The sequence below is a fragment of the Cephus cinctus genome, unplaced genomic scaffold (genome assembly GCF_000341935.2).
Source record: "Cephus cinctus unplaced genomic scaffold, Ccin1 Ccin1_scaffold0280, whole genome shotgun sequence".
NCBI lineage: Eukaryota > Metazoa > Arthropoda > Insecta > Hymenoptera > Cephidae > Cephus > Cephus cinctus.
The window spans coordinates 264,059-278,098 of NW_014332988.1; the positions used below are offsets into that span (position 1 = coordinate 264,059).

The following is a 14,040-nucleotide window of genomic DNA, read 5'->3' on the forward strand; positions in this document are numbered from 1 at the left end:
ATGTGAAGATACGTACCGTTCAGAAGCACAGTGTTCCATTCTTCACGGGGTCAAGTCGCCATCCTCCAAGGACGTATCGTTTTCCACTGTGAAAACGCAACTGCCTTAACGAACGCAAATGAACGACGTTTACAGTTAGTTTCGCCGACGGATCGACGTGCTGCTCCTTCGAGCAGAACAATTTTATTTCCTCTCCTAGTGTCGTCGTCGTCGTCGTACGTACCTTGCCATTTACGTGACGTTCCGTATCGTGAGACTTCAGTGGCGCCGCGTCCTCAACAGAGCGACTGATCGTGCAAGCGACACGAAAGAGATCAACGAACAGACTTCCACTTCCCGAACTTCGATTTTCCTTATTGTAATGTTATCATTTTACGGATTGATCCAGGATAATTACAGATCTTTTACTAATTCTTATGGGTGCTTCTTGATCTTTGAATCTTAAATCTACTTGGTTGGATGCAGTTAATTTAATTCTAGAAATTGCCGTAACATGAAAATTCGAACATTCAATGACTACTGGAGGCATCTTTTCAACAGCACGGCAACTACTGACATTTGTGGCTATATACATATATCGAATGTGACTACATATCAATGTTTAATTAAATAATTGAATTTACTAAAGGATAACTCTGTTTTTATTAGACTGTGTAGTCACACTTTATTATATAAAGTTATATTTTAACATAAATAACTGTATGGCATATTGGATTCTGTTAATGTTCATTTTTTTTTAATCGCTAAACATATTTCCAAAATAATCTTAGATTCTGAGATCACAAATAAATTATATTTTTTTTTTACTAAATGTCCTTAAGTACCTTGTTTCTTTTGAGTTTCATATGGCGTTAAAACACTATTTGTCATTTTATCAATAAAATTATCTAAAACTAAAGAACGAATCATAGAGGTTACTGGTGTTCTACATACAGGACATTCATTGCTTTTCTTTTTCCAGGCTTCTATGCATCTTTGGCAAAAAGTATGCATACAGTTTAATGTCATAGCTCTTACAAATAATTCAGAACAGACACTGCATGTAAGTTCTGCCTCCATTATATCGTTAACTTTATCAAAAGCATTCCCTTGTTTATTGTCTGGGACATCTAACTCTTGGGGGCAGTTTGTCTCTTTTTGTAAAGTATTACAGAGCCTTGTCGTATCCAGTTTCTCTGATAGCTCTGGCAGCTTTATTTTACTTAGTTGATTATCCTCAGCAGAGCAGGTATAAATATATCTATGTTCCTTAGACAGACTAAACTGTATGATATCTCCCACCTTAATTGATTGTGGCATATTGCGTGGTATAGGAGTACCATTGACCATAGTACAACTAGAGCTTGTGTCAGTAATAGTCCATTTTCCAACATCTGTACGTTTAAACACACAGTGCTTCCGAGATACTAAAATATCTGTTATTATCTTGTCATTTCCCCGCGCTCTTCCTATTTTAAACTGTTGAACAAACGAAAGAAACGCGTATAAACAACAATTTGCTTTGTACCCTTTCTATGATCTATTATTTCCAAATAAAAAATACCTCGTTTTTGGAAATGTGAATAATGGACGTTTTTGAAGCACTGTCAGCTTTTAATAAAATCGGATGTGGATGTTTAGACATTTTTCTTTCAATATTTTCTTATATTTTTCCATGAGCAAATAATATTCCTTCCTTCCTTTCCTTTCGACTGACTCCTTCAATAAGATGTGCCAGAGCAAACAATATTATTTCGTGACATTAATTCACCTATGAGCAGTCAATAACTAGACTTGCTAGATTTTACGTGTGGCCTCTGATGTGGCAGAATCGCGACATGGTGCTGACCTCTCAAGAAATTAGCTACGTTTAAAGATTACTGCTAGCAGAGGTGGATAGGTAGTGAGATTGCCAATGGGCCGATATTCTTGAAACCGCACGGTGGAAACTAAGCCAGTAAATTTCGGAACACATCATAGGTTGTCTTGTGGATGGATGATTGTACGTATTCAATATACATATATACAGTTTATGCCACTGGCGGCGCCATTAAACACCTATCAATACTTGTTGAAGACATTGGACACGTGTTTTTCAAGAAATTTTATTTGTGGACAATTGTGGACAATATTTGCGTGAAAGAATGGGAAAAGGACGAAGGCATAAGCCGAAGAAGAATTTTGCAGAAAAACGACGTGAAAAGCAAAAAGTAAATGTCACAGTCATTGGCCCTTTGTTTGCCGGCGGATTTGTCGAGTTATATGAAAACAATTGTGCTATTAAACTTCAATTGTAATTAATTTTTTTGTAGAATAAGGATGTATGGGATAAAATGCCTCAAAGATGCTATGCTGATATCATTAGAGATAATAAGGATTTTGAAAATTACTACAAAAGTCAGAAGATTGTTCCTGAACCTGAGTGGGATTCATTCATGGCAACAATGAAGGAGAATCTTCCTGTTGCATTTCGCATAACGGGTTCTAAGGCTGAAACAAAGGCCTTGCTTGAAATTATTAAGGGAGACTTCTTTGAGGAAATTCTTAATACAAAATTAGAAGATGGGCAAGAAGCTGCAAAAGAGGAAGAGAAAATGAAGCCGAAGTGCTTACCATTTTATCCTGATGAACTTGCTTGGCAGTTACAGTTAACGAGGAAGGATATCAGGAGGTCCGAAGCTTATTTTAGATTACACAATTTCCTGATTGCAGAAACTAGTAGTGGAAGTATCAGCAGACAAGAAGTAGTTAGTATGATTCCTCCACTAGTGCTTGACGTGAAACCTCACCATAAGGTTTGTCAGTTTGTCTAGATTTGATGGATTTATACTATAACATGGTTAATGATTTAAGAGCTATATGCAATTAAACTTTTTTTTTTAAATAGGTTTTAGACATGTGTGCTGCACCAGGTTCAAAGACGGCACAATTAATTGAAATGATACATGCTGACGAAGGAGATACACATCCTGGTAGATTAAATTATTGTTGTTTTATTACTTTATGAATATTTTCTATGGATATTATTATAGACATGATATTTTTTACAGAGGGTTTTGTCATAGCCAATGATTTGGATAACAATCGTTGCTATATGCTGGTACATCAAGCTAAAAGACTAAGCAGTCCAAATATTCTTATTACAAATCATGACTCATCTGTTATGCCAAATTTTACCGTGACGAATCCAGACGGTAGTAAAGGAATTCTAAAGTTGGTTCAAATTTACTAATGTTATTACCGTGTATCTAAAGTTACTCAAAGAAAAATATCTTTCCTAGATTCGATAGAATCTTGGCAGATGTACCTTGTAGTGGTGATGGTACAATGAGAAAAAATCCGGATATTTGGTGTAAATGGAGTCCAGCTAACGGCAATAACCTTCATGGGTAAAAAATTATTCTCACTTTTAGTTTCTGTATAAATTCAAATCAAACTATTACTTTCCCTTGCAGAATTCAATATAGGATAGTGAAAAGAGGATTGGAGTTATTAGCTGTTGGTGGTAGGTTGGTTTATTCCACTTGTTCTCTGAATCCCATAGAAAACGAAGCCGTTCTACACAGACTTCTGGTAGAAACAGGCGACTCCGTCCAGCTGGTTGACGGTCGAAATTTAGTACCAGGTCTCAATTGTGATCCTGGTTAGTCCTAGTCACCTTATTTCTACCATCTAAATTTATCGCCCCGTCCCTGGATTTGTATTACTATTGTCATCTATAAATTTTAGGAGTAACACATTGGTTACCCGCCTCAAAAAATCTTCAATATTACAATTCTTGGGAAGAAGTTCCTGAACAATGGCAGACACAAGTTCGTCCACAGATGTTCCCACCGAAGCCCGAAGATGCTCATAAATTTCATCTGGAGCGCAGGTACATATTCACTAGCTATTCATGATTGCACAATTATTTGTTTCGCTTGACTTTTATCATTTAGTATGAGGATATTGCCACACCATCAAGACACAGGAGGCTTTTTTGTGGCTGTACTGGAAAAGGTATCAGCCTTACCTTGGGAGAATCAAGAGTCTATTAATAAGTCTGCAGATAAACAAATCATTCAAGAAAATGCGAATGAACTGAGTTTAGAGGAAGAAGTTGAGAGAGAAACGAAAACACCGGATGATAAGAAGAGGCCTTTAGATGAGGAAGAAAAGAAGCCATGGGGTCCACAAAGAAAACGGAAACGAATGGTTGGATATCGTGAAGATCCCTTTGTATTCTTTAAAGATGAAAACGAAGATGTGTGGCCATCCATTAAGTGAGTATCTTGATAAAATTCCTTTATAATTCAAAATTTGAATGGTTCTTAATGATCTCTTACACATTAACAGAGAATTCTATGCGATATCGGAGAAAATGGATCCTCGTTGTCTACTCGTGAGGTGTCAAGAAGGCAAAAAAAAGAATATATATTTCACGTCACCCGCAATTCGCGATATTGTTTTATCCAATGAGATCAAAGTGAAGATGATCAATACGGGCGTGAAAACATTTGTTCGTTGCGATAATAAGAATATGAAATGTGCGTTCAGACTCGCACAAGAAGGGATGCGAAGTATTTTCAATTACGTGGGAGATTGTAGGAAGGTTCATATAACAAAAGATGACCTAATCATGCTCTTGCAGAATGATTACCCACACACGCCTCCAGAGATTGTAAAGCTCAGTCCAGAAACGCAAGAACGCGTTAAAGACTTTGGTAAGACTAATTATTTTATTAATGAATATTATATTTTTCAATTATGTATTCAAATGATCACCTACGTTCATTAGCTACTGGGAGCTGTATGCTATTGTACAAGGAGGACAAATCGGACAACCCTTTGAACCTTGAAATGGTTGGGTGGAGGGGTACGATGTCCTTAAGGGCGTATGTTCCTATTCATGACGCTGTTCATTACCTGAGGTTACTAGGCGCCGACTGCTCCAAATTCGGTAAGTCATCATTTCTGATGAAATATTTCAACGAACGAGGATCAAATGTAGATATCAATGTTCTAACTGATATTTAATGCTCCAGAGAAGAACAAGTTTAAAGAGAATCGAGATGCTGTAGCGATGAAAGTAGATAATACCGAGGAAAATATTCTCAATGAAGAGAAATTGGTCGGAAATGGGATTGAAATAAAGGGAGGGGCTGACCACGAGGAAAATACAATGAAACCGGAAATTACGAAGGAAACCACATAAAGGGGTAAGGATCTGATGCCCTGGGCCTATTGTGATATAATTGATACAATAGTCAGACAGATTTACAGGCTTAATAAAGGTACGAATTGGTGTAACGAGAAGAGAATCAACTCCCACTTTAATTATCCACTTTTTTTCTATGAAATAATTGATTTAAGAAATTCCCATTACACTTTAATTACTAGATACTTAATCGATATCGGTTTTGAGCGTAGAGTACCCTTTCAAAGTTATTGTTCGGCCACCATTTCTCAGCAACGCCGTAAAAAGTAGAATCCAAATTTCTAAACTTATGTGCTACGAGTACGTATAAACATGGCCGGATGCGAAGGAATCATCATGAGACTGAGACGGCTAAATACCATTGGACTTTTGTCAGCTGGACATCTTAAGAAGAGAAACTGTAGGATACCGGAAGCTGCGAATACTCGATGTCGTGACTGGGTCCAGCTAACTGAAAAATGACTATGTTATTCGAATTAATATGATGCGTGACAAAAGGACATTTGTCCCTTGCAATAATTCTTACACGGCATATAACACTGTACCGGAAACTCAACTACGTTGTCACGCAAGTTTATGCTTTTTCCCAATCTAATTGGGAATAACGTGTTCCTACGTTTATCTGGCGTCAATATTAGAAGGACGGGTTTTACTATAAAAACATCTAAATATACGTACAAACATGAAAAAAGACTAGGCGACTAATAACATATACCGTAAACTATTAAATAAAGAAAAATCAAAAATTTTCTCTGTCAACTTTTTACATTCTACTGATGACTTTTCGGCTGTGACAATGATTGTCGCTAATAATCTCTTCCAGTGGGTGATGTCATCTTGCCACTGAGACCTTGCGAATTTGAGGATGACTTTGTGCCTGGAAAAGACAGAGTCAAGGGGTGACTGTAAAATTAAAGATTTTGAAATGAATTAATCTTTTCAATGACTTACAAGGTTTACTTGTTTTATTTCGTGGATTGTTAGTGCAAGGGTGTTCTCCCATTAGATGCTCTCTCCATTTATTCTGATTCACATGAGTGTGACAAAGGGGACATCGCTCATAGCCCTCTATGGGTTCTGAAAAAATGAATAATAGTAACAACAGTTAATATTTAAACACATTTCCCAACTGGAATATTTCGTACTTGTGCATTTTTCGTCCTTCGCGTGTTCCTTAAACGTCCTTTCGTGCATGGCTTGCTTACACGTATCGCACTTAACATAATTGCTCCTCATATCGCACTCATCTAAAGTCCAAGTTTATAAATTAATGTCACCGCTCTCATAATTATTAGTCGGTACAAGGTAGATTAGGACTCACTTAAAAGGTGTAAATTTAAGTAGGAGATTTCTACGACCTGCTTACAGGCTTCGCATCTCGTCAACATAGGACAACTACGCCAGTAGTGAATATTGAGTCCTTCCTCCGAATAAACTTGTCCTTTGGACAAGCAAAATATGCACATTCTGAAAAATCCCGAGAATCACTTACTTATAAATTCTCCAATTAAGTGGTAATTATTATATAAGATTTACGAACTTTTCTCTCTTCTGATCTGCGCTGTTCTCGGACGGCGACGTTATACTCGTAGAACTAGCTGTACTAACGGCTGGACTCGTTCTCGGAGGTGACTTCGTTATGTTTGCCACATGATTTTCTGTCGATTTTGTACGCGTCGGTGTTGTCGTTGGTTTTTGATTTGATTCCAATTCCTTTTTTCTCTATAAACGTATGTAATCAATGTACAATTATTTTAAATTACATATAATTTATTAGGATCCACATCCTCTATACCTGAAGATCTATCAAATCAAACTCGTGGAAGAGCTGACGGTATAGCAAGTTCCTCCTAGTGATGTCATCATCAGGTGGCAATTGTTTCCGTACAAGCCGTGGATTAACTTTGTAAACCAAAACCAAAATTCGCTCAGAAACTTTCCTGACGGCTTCAGCAGGATGATGAAGACCCGAGGAGCCCAATTCGGATAAGGTTCGACATGTCAAGCCGCTGCAACAGTTACAATGCCTTATGGGAATAAATGTATTATGTCATTCGAAGTCAGACAGGGCCTCTGGTGGATGAAAATATCACAACTGATAATTTTCATTGCAGAGGTAATCCTGAGGGTTCGGTATGGAAAAGCGCAATTGTTTATCTTGTTTTCTTTATTGGCGCACTCATAATGTCACCTTTGCTTATCAGTTGATATTCCATGGTTCAGTATTAATTGTTCGACCATTTCCAATCTACTCAGTGCAAGTCTTTGATGAGTACTGCTACTGACTGGTCTACTCAGATGAACCGGTATTATATGAAGTTCGCGCACGCATTTAACATCCGCCATACTCAGTATAGTATGCACTGCCATGTTGTGTATCCTGGGAGTAGTGTCTCCTGACTTTGTCAAGAGTTCAGGAAGCAGTCGGTCTACACTGCGAGCAATCTCTGGCGAGGACACCCTAAGGATGCAAATTTATTTAATTTAGGAAGACTCGTTTCAAGATTTTATTTATCCAAAGACTCACCTGTCAGTAGCAAACTCAGCAAAGAAAATCCTAATAAGTTGAGCTGCCAAACTGTATACGCTGAAGACTTTGTCCCTCAGTGCTCTGTGCAAGAGCAAAATAGCTGCGCGCGCAGTTTTGTTTGCTGAATGCTTTGAGACTTCCGGATCAAAAGTTCTTAGTTCCTCCTTTAACTGCATTAAGCCCTCCTCCTTGTCAGTGAATTGTTTAGAGTAAAACTTTTCCACCTGGCCCAGAGGAAGATCGGTTCACCCTTAGTAATCGAATAGTTTTATAATTAAACAGTTGCAATAAAATTATTGATGCAAGTACCATATCCATGCCAAAGACTGCAATTGGTAATGCTGCCTGCTTCTTCTCCCTGTCGTTGAGCTTCGAGGTGACTTTTGTCTCAGCGCTGTCCATGTGACACTCTCTCGTGAATTCATTCGTGTGAGAACTGCAAGTTGAGAGGCTCATCAAAATTTCATAAAAGCTTAATAGAAGAAGGTGAGAGTCACTTACTGCCTGAGTGCAGGAATGGTTCTCTCCTCGTAGGCTTCATAACTCGAACGAAGTGCCGGACCAGCCGATTTCGTTTTTCTCCTGAGCGAACCTTTGTTACAAGTATTGAGCCTTTCCAGGACGCCATTCGTTGGACTATCAGTGACTTCTACCAATAACGTAAAAAAAGAAATCCAGCCAATAAATGATTTTGCATTCCAGACACTTGTACATCTTAAACGAATAAAGTGTACCAGGGCTATTTGGCTTCTGATGTAATGGAGACACTGGTAGTTGCTGAGCTGGACCCGTAGGAGATAATGCACCTTCTCGACTTGGTGGTACGGCCAACCTGGGTGGTGACGTGATTTCCTCAGGAACAGTAACCGGCGCAGTATCGCATGTATCAACCGATATCGATTCTATACCCTCAACTGTAGATAGATTATTTTTTTCCAGAGGCTACAAGGATAAAACGAGAGTTTCTGGACTGCGTCCCAAAATTGTCAAAGGTATTTAATCGACTCTACGTAATGTAAGAAACTCACTCCATGAATTTCTAATAAATCCTCTACTTCCAGGGACTGGTAGACCTGTTGTCTATAAAGCTGTGCCTGTGCCTTCTTCGCCTTTGCTTTATCATAATCCTCCAAGGCTATTGCATATTTCTTCTCCAACTCATACTTCCCCAGACGTTCTCCAGATTTTCTCAAATTTTCCATCGCCACCTTGAGCTTCGACGCGTACTCGAATCTCTCTTCTGAATAAATAGAGATAAAGTTATGTCATGGGGCGAAGCCTACCCTGAACCATCACTCTGATGCTTACCCTCGACAGCTTGTAGTTTCTTGGCTTCCATCTGTCTTATGATCTTGGCGACTTCACGATCTACATACATTTCAAATGCCAGATCATCGTAGGGTGAAGTGTAGTGAGGATTATAGGGAGCATCTCCTTGGCCACTAAGTTCTTGCCCGTAAGGCTCGCCTAATATATTGACGGCTATAAGGCCAACCTGAGGAGAGTTGATAGATGAACAAGTATATTTAGACAGTGACATTTGGCTTAATAGATCGCAATGTTGTATATTATATCTTGAACTATTTCGTAGAAGACTCTACCTAGCCGGAAGGAAATAGTCTCTTCGAAGAATCTAGTCTAGAGTAATTGCTTTTATCGATCTGGCGTATAGGCATGCGAGTACCCGGAGTTATAACCGAAATGCAAGTCTAAAAATGGCTTGACATTTTTTCTAAAGAGAATCTGCCACTTGATAGAACGAAGTGACAAATTTATAACTTCTTTTTCGATTGAGGTTTAATGGAATTAGGTAATTTTCGAAATCCCGTGAACGCCTTCGTCTATCACGTAAGAAATTATCTACCTGTTCATGAAGATTGTGAGCATTCGCATGTGGCTTGTGAAGTCTCAGCTTCAAGGTCACAGCTTCCGTTTCCGGAAGCGCGACACTTTTCAATTCTCTGCTCTTGTAAAGAGTCGAAGCGTTATCCGAAAGAGTGATATATCCTAAATACATGAAATCCGTGGAGTTAGAAGCATTTTCCTCTTGGGACGTCCAGATTTCCAATTTTTCAGCTACAATGGGAGGAATTATGAGAAAATGAAGTTTCAGAAGAGTAGTTCGTCGAAGCAATCTACTAATTCACTTTTCTTGGACTAATCATATTTATTGTCAAGAAAGAGATTTTAATTTGATAAATAAATTGTTTTATGGTAATGCTCATTTGGTATTATATAACGAGACTCACGAATGAGGTATTGATGTGCGAGTACTTGTATCCTAGTTAACTTAGTCGGTCCATGAAGACGCAGGATAAGTTCCTGAGGATATCCGCATCTTCTTGCACTCTGCCAACCACGTACAGTTGGTCCATGGACGTTTAACTCCAAAGACGAGTGTCTTTCTTCTTCACCTGGGCGTTGTACGACAAGAAAAAAGTTAGCCCCAACGACGTATTTTCGTAATCTGGGTAATGAGCCCGAGAACTATATCCCGGAGGTGGATTAATAAATGGCAAAGAGCAGAAAATCCACGTGTTTCTAGTATCATTTTTATGAAAAATACTTCAAGGGTATTGGAGCATAGAAGAATTGGAGCGAACAATAATGGTAGAGTAATCAAAACGTGTCATGCCCGATCATAGAAAATCAATGCTCCGAAATCTGCATGGGATTATTTAACGGGGACTGGCGTATTTATGGTATATTGTTATCAGAATGATTCTATGAAGCTCATAGAATTTACTATTTTTTGGAGAAATTATCGAAACATGGATGAAGGTTAGTATTGTCTTGAAGCTTTTCTCAAAGAAAACTTTAAGAATTCTATAAGATCTCCTTACTCGTAGCGTATACGACGTTGAATCCAATTTTCTGCGGCATGTCGAAGAATTTTTCGATACTCCAATAGGATCTTCGAAGTCTAACGGGAATCTATTAAAGCCGAACGTAAATGTCAAATCGAAAAGGCACAGCCATCTGAGAAGCTCGTATTTGAGAACTTGCAAGTTTCACCCCGGCGCGCGAGCAACCAACAATCCGGACTGCAGGTCTGGCCGCGGCGAAGCTTGCCACGAAACTGAGAGAGTTTGGAGCTCTACAAGCTAATAACGCTAACACGGTACCTTATGCTATTGAAATACTTTACACTAGAGAATTCTTTAATGAGTACTGAAAGCTATAAACATTATCTCTTCATCGAGGATCTACCAGGATGATTAATTAATTACTTTTTGGAGCACTATTAGGTATATATTGTAATATTATCAAACTAATTGTTAAAATTAAAATATCAATTTCATAAACGATTTTGGTTTATATTACAAATATAAATTATTGAGATAAAAATTATATGAGAAAATGAGCAAAATCATATTACATAATTTTATAATAGACTTCAGGGATTTCCCGCTGCTCACAGACACCCTGTATGTTGTCTCGTTGAAATTTTAAGCACGCAGCATCTTAAGGAAAGAAAAGCTGGTCCATCTTGAGGTCATTTGACAAGTAGATATCCACATTTTATAACGGACGTGGGGAAATCATTGACAGTGTTTCATGGAATGGTCATCTTCCACGTACAAGTCAAAATATAGACAGTAATTTTATGAGGGATCAATAAACGGAGGCTGCGTGACGTCAGAGGGTGCGGCGAGGGTGGATGGGGCGACACAAATCGTTACGTGTTCTGTATTCATCACTGAAGCCCACGTGTCTTAAATCCACGTGCCTCCCACGAACTATTTTATTTACAATTATATATGACACTAATTAGAAAGTCATTTTTATTAAGAAGAAATCGTTTATTTTAATAATATTGTACACGAATTGTCAATTATACAGTAATATATGACGACCGTTGTGAAGGCCTTTATTGTACATGGAACAATTGTTAAAAGTTAATTTTTGGCTATGTGGTGGCAAATAAATATAGAAGACCTTTAATAAACTGGAATATCTCAGAACCACCAAGTTTCGATTCTCCGTATACCCGGTCAACGAAACTTATAGGAACCTCGCCTATTGTGTAGTTGAGTTGTCGGGCTCTGACTATCATTTCCATTTGGAATACATAGCCCTTGGACACGCAAGATTCAATGAGTTTTTCCAGTACGTGCGTTTTGTATAGTCTGTAACGCAAATAGAAAATTACTATCCTTTTGTCGTTAGCTCAGCTTTCAGATTCTTACCTGAAACTACCAGTCAAATCGCTAGCCCCAGGTCTCAGCATTAGCTGTGTTAAAAAATTGGCGCCTCTACTAACTAATTTTCTCTTGAAGTCCCAACCGTAAACACCACCATCTCCAATGTATCTTGTACCACTGACAATGTCTAGGTCCAAGTATCTCTGTAGCTCAATCATTTTTGGAATAAATTTTGGCTGAAAATATATATCAATTAGTTTACAAAACATTGACGACTTTATATAAAATTGTTAATATGTGTACATGGTGAGAAAGATCAGCATCCATTATAACAATGAAATTCCCACTAGCATGTTTAATTCCATGTATGTATGCTGTTCCGAGACCCATTTTCTTTTCTCTTGGTCTTAACAGTATTTTCTCTTCTCCATAAATTTTTTGCAGTTGCTTCGCAACGTCCTGCGTACCATCTGGAGAACCGTCATCGATCACTATGACTTCATAGCCACTTCCACTGCAAGTAATCGTTTTTAATACTTCAACGCTTTTAGGTTACCCATGACTTCAATACTCACCACTCATCCATGTACTTGACGATAAGCCATATTATTATTGGCAAGTTTTCTCTCTCGTTATACGTAGGTAATAAAATCGAATATTTATCATGTTTTGTCAACTCTTTTATATGTTCTTTCGTTCGATCGTCTTTAACCATTTTGGCATCTGTCAAACTGGATTTGGCTTTTGAACTTAAAGTCTCGACGTGGCAATATATACCCAAGATACCAACACGAATACTAAAATAAGTCCAAAGCGATTATCTATGTATATGAAAATTATATTTATTAATTAGAAGTCTAATTATTACTAAATTTTCAGTATTGTTTTTATTAAAACGAATAAACTGTCTTTCGTGAAAATTTCATACAAAATTGTACAGTCGGAACTGGCGCTCCAACTCGGAATATGAAGAATACGCAACTGGCGACAAGTGGCAACTCTTTACCGACTGTTGCGATAATTCGGATAATTCTTTAAAAATAAGGGATAAACTGGGCTAAACTGTAGACTTCTTCTTGAAATTGGCTGTGAATCACTGGAATTCGTATAGTTTTTTTTACATGAAGCTGTTCAAGAAGTAGCTGCATGCTGTAGTTTTACCAAAACGAGAACGCTATTGGCAGAGAAGAGCAGGAAGATGCACAATGCTACTGTTCTATAGGCGATACCAAAGTCATGGCGCTAAATCGTAGCGGCGAGAGTGGAAGTAGGATTTTGTGATCGCCTACGTCGACAATGCGAATCCCGTCGGAGCTGAGCTAAATGTGAACATGAACATGTAGCTTGGCGGGCAGAGGTTCTCCGCTACTCAACGCTGATTTCCACACAACCCTTAGAACGAGACCGGGAGCTATAGAACCTCTCAAGAACTATTGAAAAAGCCTATTGTTGAAACATTTTTAACACATTTAAAAAAAAGTCCAGTGCCAACTTGACACCCGAGTGTCACCTCAATTTTTGAAAAATGTTTTATCAGTGCTAACTTCACGTAGGTAAGATAAAAGCATTCGTACAAAGCCCGGTAGTGGCAATAGATTTCCTGGCACTTGGCCCTCTATGAAGGTATAAAGCCAAAAAGAAATAAGAAGTAGAAAATCTCGCAGAATATACGGAGTAGATGGAAATTCAATTGCAATTGTAGAATATCGAAAATAAATTACGTTCAAATTGAAATATTAATAAATTAGGTGTTTGGAACATTAAAATAATTAATTAAATCAATAAAGTAAAATATTAACACTTAGAAATCGGAAATTATGGCCAAGCATACTTAGAAGTATTGGAAGAGCCCAAAATTGTGTGCGCGCAAATTCGTCGCGAAGGACTCGGGGAGTGGGAGCAGGCGATGAGTGGGAGCAGGCGGATGGCGGGGGGCGCTCGAGATAGGGCCCGGACTCGGAGCGCTCATTCTTCCTCGAGCCGGTCTCCTATACTGGTCTCTTGGAATTACCTCTCTTACCCATTTCCAACGTTCTTCTTTTTCTATATTTACTTCTTTATCCTTCATTATTTACTTTCTTACTTATCTCTTTCCATATTTCTTCTCTACTTTTATAACTGTATTCCTTATTTTTCTACATTTTGACTTTTTTATTTCTATCTTCCTTTCTGTCTTCTCGTTTCACTCT

General features: G+C 38.1%; 4 protein-coding genes and 1 long non-coding RNA gene across 15 annotated transcripts; 2 read left to right on the forward strand and 3 right to left on the reverse strand.

Moving 5' to 3' along the window:
- Positions 1–347: 347 nt before the first annotated feature.
- On the reverse strand, positions 348–1,922 carry LOC107266030 (E3 ubiquitin-protein ligase rnf8). Its single transcript, XM_015736096.2, has 2 exons — positions 1,544–1,922; positions 348–1,458 (listed from the first exon to the last, which is right to left on the reverse strand). Exons 1-2 carry the CDS (start codon positions 1,622–1,624, stop codon positions 817–819), a joined length of 723 nt encoding a protein of 240 aa, XP_015591582.1. The 5' UTR covers positions 1,625–1,922; the 3' UTR covers positions 348–816.
- A 201-nt stretch (positions 1,923–2,123) lies between these two features.
- LOC107266023 (tRNA (cytosine(34)-C(5))-methyltransferase) lies at positions 2,124–8,539 on the forward strand. 5 transcript variants are annotated; one of them, XM_015736083.2, is made up of 12 exons: positions 2,124–2,189; positions 2,292–2,774; positions 2,867–2,951; positions 3,030–3,192; positions 3,261–3,368; positions 3,435–3,622; positions 3,709–3,853; positions 3,918–4,241; positions 4,315–4,682; positions 4,757–4,918; positions 5,004–5,177; positions 8,409–8,539. In XM_015736083.2, exons 1-11 carry the CDS (start codon positions 2,124–2,126, stop codon positions 5,171–5,173), a joined length of 2,262 nt encoding a protein of 753 aa, XP_015591569.1. In that variant the 3' UTR covers positions 5,174–5,177; positions 8,409–8,539. The 5 variants fall into 5 exon arrangements, with proteins under 5 accessions (XP_015591569.1, XP_024939052.1, XP_024939051.1 ...); XM_025083284.1 differs by lacking the exon at positions 8,409–8,539 and adding an exon at positions 6,954–7,085; XM_025083283.1 differs by lacking the exon at positions 8,409–8,539 and adding an exon at positions 5,234–5,869.
- On the reverse strand, positions 5,266–10,682 carry LOC107266021 (centrosomal protein of 104 kDa). 5 transcript variants are annotated; one of them, XR_001537328.2, is made up of 17 exons: positions 10,550–10,682; positions 9,956–10,120; positions 9,571–9,782; positions 9,015–9,201; positions 8,735–8,946; positions 8,441–8,648; positions 8,208–8,355; positions 8,016–8,142; positions 7,704–7,930; positions 7,368–7,637; positions 6,972–7,203; positions 6,717–6,898; positions 6,498–6,643; positions 6,322–6,423; positions 6,128–6,253; positions 5,703–6,053; positions 5,266–5,627 (listed from the first exon to the last, which is right to left on the reverse strand). XR_001537328.2 is itself a non-coding variant. In XM_015736077.2 (16 exons), the coding sequence occupies exons 1-16, from the start codon at positions 10,587–10,589 to the stop codon at positions 5,983–5,985; spliced, it is 2,637 nt and encodes an 878-aa protein (XP_015591563.1). In that variant the 5' UTR covers positions 10,590–10,682; the 3' UTR covers positions 5,266–5,982. The 5 variants fall into 5 exon arrangements, 2 of the variants coding, with proteins under 2 accessions (XP_015591563.1, XP_015591562.1); XM_015736077.2 differs by having other exon boundaries at positions 5,266–6,053; positions 6,972–7,185; XM_015736076.2 differs by having other exon boundaries at positions 5,266–6,053.
- LOC107266032 lies at positions 9,993–11,350 on the forward strand. The gene is made up of 3 exons (XR_003059233.1): positions 9,993–10,487; positions 10,556–10,954; positions 11,101–11,350. It is a non-coding gene; the product is annotated as an uncharacterized LOC107266032 (long non-coding RNA).
- Positions 11,351–11,488: 138 nt separating this feature from the next.
- On the reverse strand, positions 11,489–13,020 carry LOC107266029 (probable dolichol-phosphate mannosyltransferase). 3 transcript variants are annotated; one of them, XM_025083286.1, is made up of 5 exons: positions 12,780–13,020; positions 12,427–12,672; positions 12,155–12,365; positions 11,897–12,087; positions 11,489–11,836 (listed from the first exon to the last, which is right to left on the reverse strand). In XM_025083286.1, the coding sequence occupies exons 2-5, from the start codon at positions 12,564–12,566 to the stop codon at positions 11,617–11,619; spliced, it is 762 nt and encodes a 253-aa protein (XP_024939054.1). In that variant the 5' UTR covers positions 12,567–12,672; positions 12,780–13,020; the 3' UTR covers positions 11,489–11,616. The 3 variants fall into 3 exon arrangements, with proteins under 3 accessions (XP_024939054.1, XP_024939055.1, XP_015591581.1); XM_025083287.1 differs by having other exon boundaries at positions 12,427–12,648; positions 12,780–13,000; XM_015736095.2 differs by having other exon boundaries at positions 12,427–12,999.
- Between the last annotated feature and the right edge of the window lie 1,020 nt (positions 13,021–14,040).

Coding starts and splice junctions, on each gene's coding strand:
- LOC107266021 (XM_015736076.2), bottom strand. CDS start 10,589: ATGCCGCAGAAAATTGGATTCAACGTCGTATACGCTACGA. Junction 8,143..8,207: donor ACCATTCCTGCACTCAGGCA/GTAAGTGACTCT, acceptor CTCAACTTGCAG/TTCTCACACGAATGAATTCA. Junction 7,931..8,015: donor CAGTCTTTGGCATGGATATG/GTACTTGCATCA, acceptor CCTCTGGGCCAG/GTGGAAAAGTTTTACTCTAA.
- LOC107266029 (XM_025083286.1), bottom strand. CDS start 12,566: ATGGTTAAAGACGATCGAACGAAAGAACATATAAAAGAGTTGACAAAA. Junction 12,088..12,154: donor ATGCTGATCTTTCTCACCAT/GTACACATATTA, acceptor ATATATTTTCAG/CCAAAATTTATTCCAAAAAT. Junction 11,837..11,896: donor GATTTGACTGGTAGTTTCAG/GTAAGAATCTGA, acceptor TTTGCGTTACAG/ACTATACAAAACGCACGTAC.
- LOC107266023 (XM_015736083.2), top strand. CDS start 2,124: ATGGGAAAAGGACGAAGGCATAAGCCGAAGAAGAATTTTGCAGAAAAA. Junction 3,369..3,434: donor AACGGCAATAACCTTCATGG/GTAAAAAATTAT, acceptor TTTCCCTTGCAG/AATTCAATATAGGATAGTGA. Junction 3,623..3,708: donor AGGTCTCAATTGTGATCCTG/GTTAGTCCTAGT, acceptor TATAAATTTTAG/GAGTAACACATTGGTTACCC.
- LOC107266030 (XM_015736096.2), bottom strand. CDS start 1,624: ATGTCTAAACATCCACATCCGATTTTATTAAAAGCTGACAGTGCTTCA. Junction 1,459..1,543: donor TTCACATTTCCAAAAACGAG/GTATTTTTTATT, acceptor TTTGTTCAACAG/TTTAAAATAGGAAGAGCGCG.